This window comes from Carcharodon carcharias, chromosome 13 (assembly GCF_017639515.1).
Source record: "Carcharodon carcharias isolate sCarCar2 chromosome 13, sCarCar2.pri, whole genome shotgun sequence".
Lineage (NCBI taxonomy): Eukaryota > Metazoa > Chordata > Chondrichthyes > Lamniformes > Lamnidae > Carcharodon > Carcharodon carcharias.
In genome coordinates, this window is record NC_054479.1 from 34858623 (window position 1) to 34874279 (window position 15657).

Below are 15657 nucleotides of genomic sequence, written 5' to 3' on the forward strand. Positions count from 1 at the left end.
ATCTTAATGCATTGCTTCCAGCTCTTGCATATGTACAATAGAATGAGGGAAGAACATCAGGTTTAACAATGCTTAGACTGTCCACTAGATGGTGCAATCTCATGCACTATTGCCCCTAATTGCAGGTAATTTAGGTTACTAAGGAAGGCAAAAAAGCAACAAAAATCTTAAAGAAAAATTGAAAAATTCTTTCCTGATCACCTACTGTTATTTAGCAAGTTCCAGGAATTCATGGTTACCCATAATGCACCATCTCTATGCATTCAATAGGGTATAGCATTCAGCCTAACTTGTTAGGGTAATAGATCAGCAACCCAGAGTTAGTGAGTCTGTGCCCATATACTGCAAGACCCAGACAACAAATAGACTTGGACTGATAAGTGGCAAGTAACATTCATGCCACACAAGTGCCAGGCAATGAACATGTACAACAAGAGAGAATCCAGCCATCTCCCCTTGACATTCAATGGCATTACCATCATTGAATCCCCCACTATCAACATCCTGGGGGTTACCTTTGACCAGATACTGAACTGGACTAGCCATATAAACACTGTGGCAACAAGACCAGGTCAGAGACTGGGGATTCTGAGGGGAGTAACTCACCTGAATCCCCAAAGTTGGTCCACCATCTATAAGGCACAAGTCAGGTATAATGGAGTACTCTCCACTTGCCTGGATGAGTGCAGCTCCAAAAACAACCAAGAAGCTTGATGCCATCATCAAGGACAAAACAGCCCATTTGATTGGCACCCCCTCCACCCACCTTAAACATTCATTGCCTCCACCACTGACCCATAGTGGCAGCAGTGTGTACCATCTACAAGATGCACTGCAGCAACTCACCAAGGCTCCTTTGACAGCACCTTCCAAACCCATAACCTCTACAATCTAAAAGGGCAAAATGTTTGGGAACACCACCACCTGCAAGTTCTCTTCCAAATCACACACCATCCTGACTTGGAACTATATCACCATTCCTTCACTGTCGCTGGGTCAAAATCCTGGAACTCTGTCCCTAACAGCACTGTGGCTGTACCTACACCACATGGATTGCAGCGGTTCAAGAAGGTGGCTCACCACATTTTCAAGGGCAATTAGGGATGGGCGATAAAAATGCTGGCCTGGCTAGTGAAACTCCCCAGTTGTGGAGTTGTAAGATTAAACTGAATACATTTGGTAATCAGAAAAAAAAAAATCTTCAAAGCTGCTATAAAAACCAAACTTTATTAATGTGCTTCAGGAAAGGTAACCTGCCACATTTACATGTAACCAGTCCTATAATGTTGTTTGGCTGGTTTCTTTCTGAAGCAGCTTAGAAAACCATTCAGTGTTCTGCAGTGCTAGCATATTCAGTCAAAATGTTAGCCGATAATCAAATAGCTAATGAGAGAAGGTGGCTACACGAACATTTCCATTATCAACTGTGACAGTGCCCACATGTGAGTGGCAGAGTCAAAGCTGAAATATGCAGTTTTTTGTTTTTATCTCTGAAATATTTGTGTTTAGGTCCCAAATAGCCAATCCCAGCTAGCCTCTTTCCAAGGTCCCCACCATCATAAAGGACAGTGTGTTTAGTCAATGTTGTTTACTTCATATGATATTAAGAAAGTGTTGTGTGCAGTGGATATGCCAGTTCACCTGTGCATAAAACTAGCAGGTCTCCTAGCCAAACTATCCCAATGCAACTTTGATACAGGCATCTATCCAATAATGTGGAACATTGCCTAGGGGTATGTCCTGTCGACAAAAAGCAGAACAGACTTAAACTGGCCAATTACTGCTATCAGTTTTCTACAAATCTTCAGCATTATTAATGAAAGAAGTCATTAGTGAGGCTATCAAGAGAGCCCCACTGGAAATAACCTGCTCACTGACATCCAGTTTGAGTTCCACCAGAACATTTGGCTTGAATCTTTAGTACAGACTCAATTCAGGCAGGGATGTAAGAGCTGAGTGCCAGAGGAAAGGTGAAAGTAATGATTGCTGAGTATCCCACCATCAACATCTTTGGTGTCACCACTGAGTACATGCTTAACTGGACCAGCCATATTAATAATGTGACTATGAGTAGGATAGGGGCTAGCACTCTGTGATGAAGGTCACCTTTTGACTTCTTAAAGCGTCTCCATAATTTACAATGTTAAAGTAAAGAATACAATAGAATACTCATTACACAATTGGATACCATCCAGAACAAAGTAGTCTGCTTGATCAGCACCCTGCCATTGACTCAATATCCACTCTTTCCATAATTGGCACACTGTGGTGCAGTGTACTATCTATAAGATGCACTGCAGCAACTCACCATTTCAACAACAACTCTCAGCAATATAACCTCTAATACCAAGTAGGGCCAGATCAACAATATCTTGGGGACATATCAGGTTCCCTCTAATGCACACTGCATCTCAACGTGGATACATACTGCCACTGGGTCAAAATTCTGGAACTCCCTGTGGAACCATCATGTCAGCACAAGACTTAGCAGCCCCTTCTCAGGCCAAATAGGTATGGGCAATAAATATGACCTTGATAGGGTTCCATCATATGAATAAATTAAAAGAACTGTCCTTTGGAACAAAGGACAATAAAGATTTTTACTATCAGCCAGTACCTAAAGATCACAGAGTTCATACACCAATTTAAATTGTAACCTGCTGTAGTTTTATTTACTAAAAATACTTACATTACTCACTTTGGTCTACAGGTTAGGCTATTCCATGTAGTAACAATACTTTGCTTGAATTGTCAGAGTATAGCTGTGTTTGATAGGTCGAGCGAAACCACTTGCTAAGTATATACATAAAATGAGTTGTTATGATTTGCAGATAAACAGTGCTGTATGTCCCGCCCCCATGCTATACAAAACTTCAAGCTTTGTACCAACGTGCCAGTTCTCTTTCCTAGCTGAAGATTCATTATTTTTTGTGTCAGTCCTATGATGACAAAAGTCTCCAGCCTTGCTATAGCAGTAAGTTAAATTGGTCAGACATTAGAACAGAAAATCGTATCTCAACCTCAACCCTAAGCAGCAGCACCATTTTAAAACTGTGCTGAGAAACCTATCAGCAGAAAGTGGCTGTCTATAGTTGGGGAGTGAAGCACATGGCAGGCCTACAAGCTCTCACAAGCGTGCAGTGTGCTGCCACCAGCCTCTCACCGGCAGCAACACTGCTCTTTTCCAGTCCAAACCCACATTATTGTCAATTCCTGAGCCAACAGCTCTGTCTTTCCCTGTCAGGCAGTGCCACATATTTACTGGCATTGCCTATCACCAGTGCCATTGCGTTTTAATGTGCTCGGCTCCAAATGTGTGGGGGATACACGCTATTTGAAAGTTGAAGGTGTTACCAGATGGGAAACCAATCTTCTGCAGTTGTGATCAGAGGATTGCGATCATGAAATGGTAACTTAACTGATCTTACCCAGCCTGGACAATGATTTCTAAGGCCAATTATAATGACCTGGGTAATGCCATGGATTTAATCAGCTAACTCAAAACAACCTGGGTAAATCTCGTTCGTTAGGATTTTTGTGACTGAGTGCAACATCATTCTTCACTCCCTAGGTCAATCTTTCCTGTATCAGGAACTTCAACTAGTTTTCACGTCATTTACAAAGAAATAAGTTATACTTGATCATTTATAGGTTTGTTTGTACTCTTGCACTTTTTTCTTGTTTCTGCTATTGTGCTGTCTGAAATCAGTAAAATCATAAATTTTCAATCTTTATTCTTTGTGGCGAAAGCACAGGGCCTTCCCTTCCTTTCAGAAGATTGCCTTGTCAAGCAGAAGCCCTGAAGATTGATGTGACAATTGGAAAGGATTACATGGATTTTAAAGAGTTACTGCAAGCAAAATTATTAGAGACAGCATTTTTTTTGCAGTGTTGAGACTACAAAGATGTGCTCCCATTCAATTGTAAGTTCATCCATCTCCTAACCTCAGCTCATCTCCTGCTGGAACCCTCACCCACACCTTTGTTACCTCTAGACATGACTATTCCAATGCACTCCTGACTGGCCTCCCACATTCTACCCTGTGTAAACTCGAGGTCATCCAAAGGTTCCCTTTCTGTTTCTTTAAAACACACTGCGCACCCTTTCACCCCTGTGCTTGTTGATCTACATTGGCTCCAAGTGAAGCAACGCCTCAATTTTTAAAATCTCATCGTTGTCTTAAAATCCACCATGGCCTTGTCCCTTCACCACCTCCTTCAGCCTCACAACCCTCTGAGATACCTGCGCTCATCTAATGCTGGCCTCTTGCATACCCTCGATTTTAGTTGCTCCATGATTGGTGGCTATGCCCTCAGATGCCTAGACCCTAAGCCCTGGAATTCTCTCCCTAAACCTCTCCAAATTTCTAACTCTCTTTCCTCCTTTAAGATGCTCCTTAAAACCTATCTCTTTGACTAAGCTATGGCCATTTGCCTGAATATGGTCTTTTGCCACTCTGTCTAATTTTGCTTTATAATGAACCTCTGAGCACCTTAGGATGTTTTATTATGTCAAAGGTGCTATATAAATATAAGTTGTTGACACCGTCTCAGACATATCAGATGCCTGGTGTGATTTTATTCGTTTAGCAGGTTGTGTGTTACACTAGATGATTTGGAGGGAGGCTGGATGATCTAATTTATTTCAATGCCAAACTAGTAAAACATTCAATTTTAAAAATTGTATCATCCAAAGGCATGGGAATACATTATCGGTTTTATTATTACTATTGAGGCAACCTGAAATCTTCAAATGCAGGGGTGAATTCATTTTTATAATCTTTTCTATATAATAAATACACATATTAAATTTCCAGCAATGTTAACAGTTAGGTGCTTACAATCTGGGAGACAATCATTGATTGTCATTAAAAACCCATCAGGTTCACTAATGTCTTTTGGGGAAGGAAATCTGCCATTCTTACCTAGTCTGGCCTACATGTGACTTCAAAGCTACAGTAATGTGGTTGACTCTAAACTGCCCTCTGAGATGGCCTAGCAAACCAAACTGTTCAAGGGGCAATTAGGGATGGGCAACAAATGCTGGCCTTGCCAAAGACAGGCCATGAAAGAATAAACAAAAATGGAAATTTAGGCTTTTTGATATAGATTTTAGAGATACAGGTGCTAAAATTGTGGAAACCTTAAGTATAAACAGTGAGTTGTAATAAAAATCAATAGGTTTGATTTAAAACCTTCTCTTGAGATTTGAACTGAAGCTGACTTTTAAAAAAATCCCTTTACCTTGTCAATTTTTCTCATTTTCTCTTCTGAAGACAATGACTCCTTATTGAAGCACAATTTCCACTGCCACTGGCTTCTTCCAGTACCTTGCCTAGCTGGTCATTATTCATTATGGTCATTATTTTGGTGAAATCTCATCAATATGTACTATTAACTCTGTTTCTATCTCCACAGATCCTGCCAGAGCTGGTGTTTCTTGTTTTTATTTCACATTTCCAGCATCCGCAGTATTTTGTTTTTTGTGTTGGTCACTATCCAAAACCCGCGACGTCTGGCAACCAGGACAAGGGCAGCAGATACGTGGGAACACCACTACCTGCAAGTTCCTGTCCAAATCATTCACTATCCTGACTTGGAAATATATCACCGTTCCTTCACTGTCACTGGGTCAAAATCCTGGAACTCCCTCCCTAAACAGCACTGTGGGTGTACCTACACCTCATGGACTGCAGCGGTTCAAGAAAGCAGCTCACCACCACCTTCTCAAGAGCAATTAATACTGGCCTAGTCAGTGATGCCCACATCCCATGAACGAATGAAAAAATCTTGTCTGAGATCCAACAATGAGTATTTGCGTGCTATTTGATGCATGGGGCATCACAGCGAAATGTTATTTTAGAATAACACCCTTGGCCTTCATGGCAACAGATGTTAAGGAGTCACATTTTCATTTCACTTTGTGACTGGGTCGTTAAAATGGCCTATGTCCTCATCATACATAAGGCCTGCACCACAGCACACTTACAGCAATCGGCACCCTTAGACAGTAGCAGCAAGCAGACGCTACTTCTCCCGCTCACAACATTGGGTGCTGAAGAACATTTTAACCCATCCACTTCCCTCTACGGATGAGATGAGTGTATACAAAGCCGATCGGGCTGGGACCTTCAACCTGTTTGCCGCTGGTTGGGAGACCAAACTGTAAAGACCCAAACACAACAGTTTCCCTACACGGCTCCCTAATTCCTCATTGATTAATATGGGGGATCAAACAGAAATGGGCGATTGTTCAAAAGTTGCTCTTTAACGTTTAATCACACAAAGGGAATGTTGAATGCATTTCAGAAGCAACAGCGGCCCCCGCTCCCCGTAGTTTGCATCCCGTTCTGTGGGTGCGTTGTTTAAAAGCCGGCTGCCCTGTTCCACTCTGCAGCAGGAGGAGGAGGCTGGGTGTACTTGGCAGAGCTGGGCTGGCAGTCAGCCTTTCCCAGCATGCATGTAGGCATCTGCTGCTGCTGCTGCCAGTGAGTTGTTGCTGAGTCCGGACACCATCGGAATCGGGACCAGGAGCAGGATCGGGATCGGGATTGAAGCACGGGAGCTGCCCATTCATTCAGGATCAGCGCGGCGGCCGCTCCAGCGGATTGCGGGGAGCTCCCCCGTTCCCCTCCTCCCCCTTCCCCCCCACTCCGCCCCCTCTCCCACTGTCTGGACAGTTCAGAATGAACACGATCAGACAGGTACCAGCCAAGGTGCTGCACCGCCGCTCTGTGCACAGTTTGGAGGCAGAGAGAGAGCAGTTTGACAGGCAGCAGGTAAAATACAAGACACATTTCTGCTATCGACACTGTAAACCCAGCATTCACTGCATATAGTCAGCTTTGTGTTTTATGTATTTTTAAAAAAAATCCTTTTAATTATTTTACTCTCTTCTTTAAACCCTCCCCCCCTCTTTTTTTGTTTTTACTTTGATCATTTAAAGCTGGGTTAACCAGGGCGCTTTGCAGGAAGTCCGGGATCTTGTTAACAACCCAGGTAGCAACTGATTTCATTTTCTTTTGAGGTGGATTGTGTGTTGGCTCCAAACTGCTGTGAAATTCGAGCTGTCCAAACAGTGTTTCCTGATCGGAAATGAGACCCAATCGGTTAAAAGTGACACGAAGCTGCGACTGAACCAGATTCCCGCGACCTGTTTATTTTGACCGGTTTCCGTAAACCTTCGAACATGGCGAGAGAGCTTCTCCTCCACCCCCCTCCCCCCCCAAATCTCTCTGTATTTACACTTTTTTATCAGCTGCAAATATTGACCTGTGCGAAGTTCCCAGAATGGTTCCTTTTTTTGGAGGGGCCTGGATTCGAGTCACCTTTGAATGAAGGTGAAAGCAGCTGCTCTCAAGGTCTTGTCCATTTTCCTTTCTGTAAAATGGTCAGCTACAAACGGAGAAAGAGGGCGAGCGAGTGGGAAGGATTCACTCGAAATGCTGCCCTTTCCTTTCATCTCCACAGCCTCATGGGCCTTCGCTTATTTTGTGTAATATGTCGCTTAATTGGGACGGAATTCAGTTCAGCAATGAGCAATTTTCGGAGGACATCTCCGATTTGCCGACCGACGTTGTGACTTATTACCAGGCACCCTATTTATTTAAAATATTAATCTAGCTTTGTCCACCTTTACCTGTAAAAGTGGCATATCCAATGCTAGCTTGTGTCTGCATAGTAAGAGTAACATTAACAGCCGGTGCACGAGGCACGCTGCTGATATATTTTAAAATGGGGACAAGAATGATAGCCAAAAAACTTGGACTGACAAATTGAAAAAGTTACTTGGGCTTGGACTTGGTACTGGTTTAATATTCGAGCTGTAAAGAACACTCAGTATGAAGAGGTTTAAAGGAACATTCTAAACTATTACAACAGACTCTCAAATGTCAAGGGCAAATCTATTCTATGTAATGTTAGATCGTGATTTAAAGAGAAACACAAACATTTCTGCAGACCGTGTCGCCCTGAAATAGCTAGTTGGAAGGAATCTGGGAAAGCATGTTGAACAAGCTGCTTTAACAATCTGAATCCCTAATATGCCCGCCCATGTTGTATTCAAAATAAAATCACCAGAAATGAAGACATGGCCCTTTTCCACATGTCTGCTCACACATGCCCCCTGACCTCTAGTGTGTTGGTTCTTGCCAACTTTCTCCACTTTTCTATGTACCCCCTTTCCTGAAGCTGCTAAGGTACAGATCTGTAAGTACCTACAGCAATAACTTGCTCAACAGCCTATTTTTTTACTTTGGAGCCTAGACTTAGTAGCTGTTCAACTGTGGACAGCATAGCTGAACCAGAGATTTCTCAATGTCTGTAGCTGCACATTTCCCAGCAGAGTCACTGGATATCAGGAGGAGATCCTGGATGTCCTCCAGGCACTGGTGTCATTGCACTGTCCTAACTGAGGACTTGTCAGGCTGAAGAGCCATAAGAGATAGATAGCACAGATTGGGAATCAAAGTTGGTATCAGTATAACCTAATGCTACATCTTTGCCCACTATGCCTATGGTGTACAATCTTTGTGGTTTATCCCATCTGAATTTAATGGATTTGTAGGTTTGGAAACGACTGTGCTGTTGCCTAATTGGTGGATACACCCAAAATTTCTTAGTATCTGCAAATTGAGATATATGCAGGCTAATGGCACTTTAGTTTAAACTTTTATTTGTGGCTTTTCAGGCTCCAGAACACAAAAGAAGCCCATGAAGATTAAAAACATAACACTTGTGCATTAGGCCATCAGGGAAGCTCTAGTTTGAAGTCCTAAGGCACAAAATAAGATCACAAAGAATGACTGAGAAATATATCTCTTATTATGACATCCAGTATTATATAAACAATGTATATGATGATGCAGGAGAACATGCATTACCTTTTATAGTGTCTATTTTCTCCAGTAGCCTGAAGGGGAATGGTGCAAAGACCCGTTTTAATGGCTGGGACTTGACTCTGATCATTAGTGTGGTAATATAGAATGAAAACCATGATTTGTCACATCACCTGCTATCATTTCCCTGTTATTTTCTCCATGTATTAACCTCAGATTCGACATTTGAATCTGTTCAATACTGATCATTTTAGTCCTCAAATAAGTGAAAGTGAAGCCACTCTTAAGCAATTGTTCGTTTTGTGTTCTCCAATGTTAGTTCTTGCACAACAGATAAGCAATATTAACAAATTCTATTGTTTATGGTGTGAGTACTATGATTTTATAAGCAACAAAAACTATAGATTTTAACATTGCAGGGAACAGACTATACTAAATTTGGTGCTGAGTAACAAACTAGAATTAGTTAACAATGTGACTGTAAGGAAACATCCACCAAGAAGTGACCAAAATATAATTGAATTTAATATTGGGTTTGAGAGGGAGAGTCACAAAACCAAAGGTTCAAATTTAAGTAAGGCAGATTTTGATGGCATGACAAATAAATTGACCCCTGCAGTAAACTGGGCTGAACTGTTAATAGATGAACCTATATAGACAACCAAAGGGAAATGTTCAGAAAAATATTTGATAGGATACAAAATCAATACATATCCTTAAAAGTGTGTAGTTATACAGCCATAGTCAACAAATAAGATAAGATACACAAGCTAAAAGACCTAGGCACATACAAGTAAAAATGGAAATCCAGCAGACAGCTATAAAAGGCAAGGTAGGGATACAAAGAAAGCAATAGGCAGGATAAAAAGGGTGTATGAATAAATTGGTAAGGGATATCGAAGCTGACAGCAAAGGCTTTTATACATACATTATGTGGAAGAGTGTAGTAAAGGGAAGTGTGTGCCCATTAAAGGCAGATGCAAGTGAGACTGTAACTGATAATAAGAAAATGGCAGACTTGTTAAATGATCACTTTTTATCCATTTTCACAGTGGAGAAAGAAAACAAAATACCAGTGGTACAAGGAAACCTAAAAATAATTCAGGGTGGGTGACTATTGGACTTATTATAAGTAAAAAAATGGTAATGAAGAAAATAATGGGACTTAAGATAGATTTAGCACCTGATGTTTTTCACTCCAGAATATTAAAAATATATAGTTGAGGAAATTGCAGGTTCATTAGTCGTAATCTTCCAAACCTCTCTAGATTCAGGATTTGTGTCTCAGCATTGGAACATTGCAAATGTCAATCGAACATTATTTAATAGAGGGTGAGATAAACCAGCTAACTACAGACTGTCAGCTTAAGATCAATTGTGGGGAAGTTACTCGACTGTGTCATCGGACACGAGTGGCAAAGCACTTCAGCAAGTATTATCTGCACAAAGAGTCAGCACTGATTTGTGAAGGTGACAGTCATGTCTGAATAATGTAATTTTTTTTTCCTGGGGAGTGCTTAAGGATATTGTATAAGTAGACTTTGCGAAGGCACTTGTTGATGCTCCACACAAAATATTATTAGGAAATATGTGTGAAATTGGAGAAACCTTGTGGCATGAGTTGGTAATTGACCGGGAGACGGGGACAGAGAGTAGGGGGGAAATGTTTGTCCTCGGATTGATGGGATGTGACAGCTGGTTTTCCCCATGGCTGTGTAGTTTAGCCTCAGTCTTTCACCATTGATGTTAATTACTTGGATGAAGGAATATAGAATTCTACATAAGAATTTACAGATGACACAAAGAAGACCAAGACGTGTAGATGGGAACAGGAAATTACAAAGGAATGTTACAGACTAAGTAAGTGGGTCATACAATGGCAGATGGAGTTCAATGTCAGGAAGTCTGAAGTTATCCACTTCGGATTTCAGAAAGAAAAATGGGTACCTTTTCTTAATGGTGAGAGACCAGGAGATGTGGAGGCACAAAGCGACTTAGTGGTCCACGTCCACAGACTATTCGAAGCTGTGCTCGAGTACAAAATCTCATCAACATAGCTACTGGAATGTTAGCATTCATCTTGGGAATTAAAATTAAAAAATGAGGTTGTTCAACTTTAGCACTGTAAGTCAGGAAAATATATTGACCGTGGAGTGGGTACAAAGCAGATTCATCAGAATGATACCTGGGCTTAAAGAGTTAAATTATGAAGACAAGTAGCATGATTTTGGCTTATATTCTGTTGGGTTTAGAAGGTTGAGGGATGGTCCAGTCAAGGTATTTAAAATGCTGAAAGTATTCAATAGGGTAGATACAGAAAAAATTCTTTCCTCTGGTGTGGGAATACAGAAGAAGGGTGTGTTATCTTAAAAGTAGAGTTACGCCATTTAGGGGGGAAATTAGGAAGCATTTTTTTTCACATGAAGTATATTGGAAATTTGGACCTATCTCAGTGGTTGTGGATGTGGGTCAGTTGAAATTTGAAAGAATGAGATCAATAGATTTTTGTTGGGTCAGGTATCAAGTGATACAGAACAAACACAGGTAAATGGAGTTGAAGTACAGATCAGCTATGATCTAATTGAATGTGGAATTGGCTCAAGTGGCTGAATGGACTTCTCCAATTGCTATATATATATCACCCCTCTCAAATAAGTAGAAGATTTTTGAATTTGTTTTCATATAATGTGTTGTAATGCTCTTCCCTGTAATACTCAGTATTATCCAATCCAGGTGTAGGTGGTACGTTTCAGGACCAACCTCACCATCATGCCCTTTCCTTGATTACAGTGTACATACACTCCAGGGTTAGCCTCACCCTTGTTTTCTACATTCTTGAAATAAATTAGGCTTGTGAGTACAGGCAAGAACAAAGGATCCGAATCCTACGGACTATGCAACCCAACCTTTGTAAACTGTTCTTTGCTCATGATATCTGATGAAATAATTATTTAATGGTTTGCAATATAGACTAACAATCTTATCTCCTGTTAAGGACATTGATATTCTATCAAAAGGTTAACTACACAAAGAAAATCATATTCTTTCTTTCTGGGTCTGGAGTGAGGCTGAATTGATGTCATCCAGCTCTTAAGACATCAAGATTATTTGTGGGTAACAGTGTGGTATGATAATCCTTTCTGCTGATGAAACTCATGAGTGGGTTATGATTTGCTTGTAAAAATAGAAATGTTTATCATTTCTCCACAAGACATTATCCGGTTGTAACAATTGTATGTTTTCACTTGATTAGAAATTAGTTTTCATGACTGCTTTCTCTAGTCCAAGGGAAATCGGTTGAAACCTCTTTATCCTGATGGAAATACCTAATTTTCATAACATCTGGGTGGGGAAATGCCAGGACAGTCTTGTTATTACACAAAGCATCTGCAAAATTTTTGGACTAAGATTATTAATTTAAATCCTTTATTTGAGCTGAAAATGTACAGTGGAAAAACACTGTGCAGTGTGTTACTGGAGCAAGAGATTGGAACAATGTCCATACTCTGTGAGAGAAAAGACTGAACATTTTATCAATGTCCTCAGTCGCATATTAATATAAATATATCACATTTCTTGCCTCGTTCAGATGGTTGGCTTCTCTGTGGTTAAGTCAGAAGTAAAAATGTATCAAGTAATTAGTCAGAAGGGATATAGGGATTCATTGGACTGGTTGGGACAGAGGAACACTAACTGCCATACATTATCAGTATTATACGAAGAATATGCTGTGGTTAGATCATCCATAAAGTTGCCTGCTCAGCTTCTGTTATATGTTTATGAAATGCTGTTTGAAAGACCAAAACATCCTTTATTAATAGGAAATGATGTACATAGAGACCATGTTTAGATATACAGGTATTTCTATGACTTCATAAATGCATTTTGGTGGCATCATATGAGACATTTATCAAAATGCATGGTTGCCCATGATTTATTCTCTCTAACATTTGTAATAGATTTTCAGTTTAAGTTGATTTGTATATTATTTGAAGTTGTTTAGTGTGCAACATTGCACACTAATAGTGTAAATTAGTGTAAATGCAAGCCTAACCATTTCTGCTTTTGTGAGTTGTCCAACATGCCTGTGGCTCTCACTCCATCATTTATCCCAGCTGAGCACTCAGGACTGAGTCTATTGAGGGGCAGTTTCAGCATTCACTTGATACTGAGGTGCTTTTTTTTGCCCCTGGTCTGGTCTCTTGTTATACTGCATTCTTGTACTTCAGGAACATTGCTGATCCAAGTTTCTGTTTCCCTCTCCGAACTGATGTTGAAACCCTAATTGTGACTTTATCACTTCAAAAGTGTCTTTTCTGAAATGTTTTTCTTTGTCAGAATTGGTACTTTCACCTATCCTTAACAAACTTCTGTGAATCCAGACTTGATGCCCTGAGTTCTCTTCCACAACAGCGTTCTGCACACTCCTCCCTGTGACTCAGCAAATCAGCCTCTAAATCTTTCAGTTTGCTCACCCCACTTCACCCTATCTGAGCAATTTTCTCCAAACAGATCCCCTACTCTTCTGAAACAAAAACAGAATTACCGGGAAAAACTCAGCAGGTCTGGCAGCATCGGCGGAGAAGAAAAGAGTTGACGTTTCAAGTCCTCATGACCTCATGAGGACTCGAAACGTCAACTCTTTTCTTCTCCGCCAATGCTGCCAGACCTGCTGAGTTTTTCCAGGTAATTTTGTTTTTGTTTTGGATTTCCAGCATCCGCAGTTTTTTGTTTTTACACCTACTCTTCTGCTTCAGCAATGAAGGTTGATCTTTTAATCACTTATCTCTGTTTCCAGAAATATTGCACCTTCTTCAAACTGCTTTACATTTCCCCCTTGCATTAAATGCCTCTCACAAAAATCTCTTCAACTTTGTCTCTTGGTGTGTCCTCCTCCTCCCCAAATTCGTTCACTGTCACTGGGTCGAAATCCTGGAACTCCCTCCCTAACAGCACTGTGGCTGTACGTAAAGCACATGGACTGCAGCAGTTCAAGAAGGCAGCTCACCTCTACCTTCCCAAGAGCAATAAATGCTGTCCTAACCAACAACGCCCACATCTTGTAAATGAATAAAAAAATTACTTGCTTTACTACTCATTGCCCGCCTCCTTGTGAAGTGGTTTTGAAGTGTTCTTTTACAATGGGGGTGCTGTGCAAATGTAACTGTTATGGGAAATAAGATGATTATGTCCACAGTTACTTGTTTTTCCCTTTTTCTTCTTATTGTGGGACATTAAGGTCAATTCTGCTGACTATACTTTTGATCAAGCAGAGATCAATCAATGTTGCACTATCGATAGTACAAAATAATGCCCCCTTTGCTATATAAATGGATTTCAAAATCCAAATTTACTTTAGGGTTTACTAACATGACTTTTGGTTTACAACATGCCCATTTCACTTTAGGAAATGGGCTTGAATCTCAAGGGCGTGTTAGACATTCATATTGTTACAGTAATGGGCGTATCATGTGTGAAATTCAGTAGAACCTTGTTGGATCTCAGCTGTTTGTGTAGCACACCTTTGCTAATTATGGACAACAATGTAGTAAAAGTTATTAAGTTGTGCCATTTGCTTTTCAAAGAACTGCCTTTTGTCAGCTATAAGTCTGCAGAGGTTCCTGGAACAATGAATCAACTTAGATGCAAATAATTAATGTTGCTGTTTGACCAATCCTAATATGTAGACAATGAAATGGTTTATGGTTCTATAGTGGGTGGATGACATTTCATTCTTTAATATCCTGTGAGAAATGCGTAGAAAGTGAAAGTAGGGTTGGAAAGTGATAATTTTATGCTGATGTTATCTTTGCCATGTAATTATTTGAGGTTTAGAACAGTAATTCTGAAGCATAACTAAAAATACTTGCACACTCTTTATTGATAATCATGCTCTTTGGCTATTTTTTTAAGACTTTGCACTCCAATTTTTATACTAAATCTCTCCTTCCCCTTTACTGAACATGTTGATTCCTCGTTGCAGTGCGGTTCCGTGGGTGCAATGTGCCTTCAGTTTTTCACCTGAGTAACCTTTCTTTGTGTGAAGTGACAAGATGAGTGTCGGACTTTATTTCCTTGATGGATATCATAGCTTGAGCCTGATCCTATGCTCACCCAGACCATTTCATTTCTTTAATTTTTTTGCCTCTTCCCCCTCTAATCCAGACATTATTGAGATCAACAATGGTGACCCCATGATTGCTCTGGCAGGGATCAGTTAATTCAGCATTCACTATTTTGGATTTCGTTGATCTGAAAAAAAACCCCAAAAACTCTAGAGAAACTCAGAAGGCCAGGCAGCATCGGCCAAGAAAGCATAGAAAGACAGTTGATAATTCAGATATAAATCCTTCCTTAGAACTGAATGGATCAGCTATTTCCTGTCCTAACCAGTAATAGTGCTTTCTATTATGCATTTTTCCCTGTGTTTGAAATATGTTTGTTGCAAGCTGAACTAATTTAGGATTAAAGTGGTTATATTAGAATAATTGCCACTGGTGCAGTGATAGCCCAAATTTAAGGTAATGTGCTTCAGAAGTACAATAATTTGTATTTACATAGTACCTTTTTAATGCAATGAAACGTCCCAAAGTGCTTCACAGAAGCATTATAATGCAAAGTATGACGATGAGCCACATAAAGAGAAAATAGGTCAGATGATCACATGCTTGGGCAAAGACAAATACTTTAAGGAATGTCTTAAAGGAGGAAAGAGAGGTGGAGAGGTGTAGGGAGGGTATTCCAGAGCTTGAGGCCTAGGCAACTGAAGGTAGGACCTACAGTGGTGAAGTGATTGTGATGGGGCTGCACGAGAGGCCAG

General features: G+C 40.4%; 1 protein-coding gene across 1 annotated transcript in view; it reads left to right on the forward strand.

Moving 5' to 3' along the window:
• Positions 1 to 6395: 6395 nt before the first annotated feature.
• LOC121286439 (huntingtin-interacting protein 1-related protein-like) overlaps positions 6396 to 15657 on the forward strand; it is a 173738-nt gene continuing 164476 nt past the window's right edge. Inside the window, exon 1 of the mRNA XM_041203557.1 lies at positions 6396 to 6779. Within this exon, the coding sequence (XP_041059491.1) occupies positions 6687 to 6779 (93 nt within the window). The 5' untranslated portion in view covers positions 6396 to 6686. The remainder of the gene's footprint in view (positions 6780 to 15657) is intronic.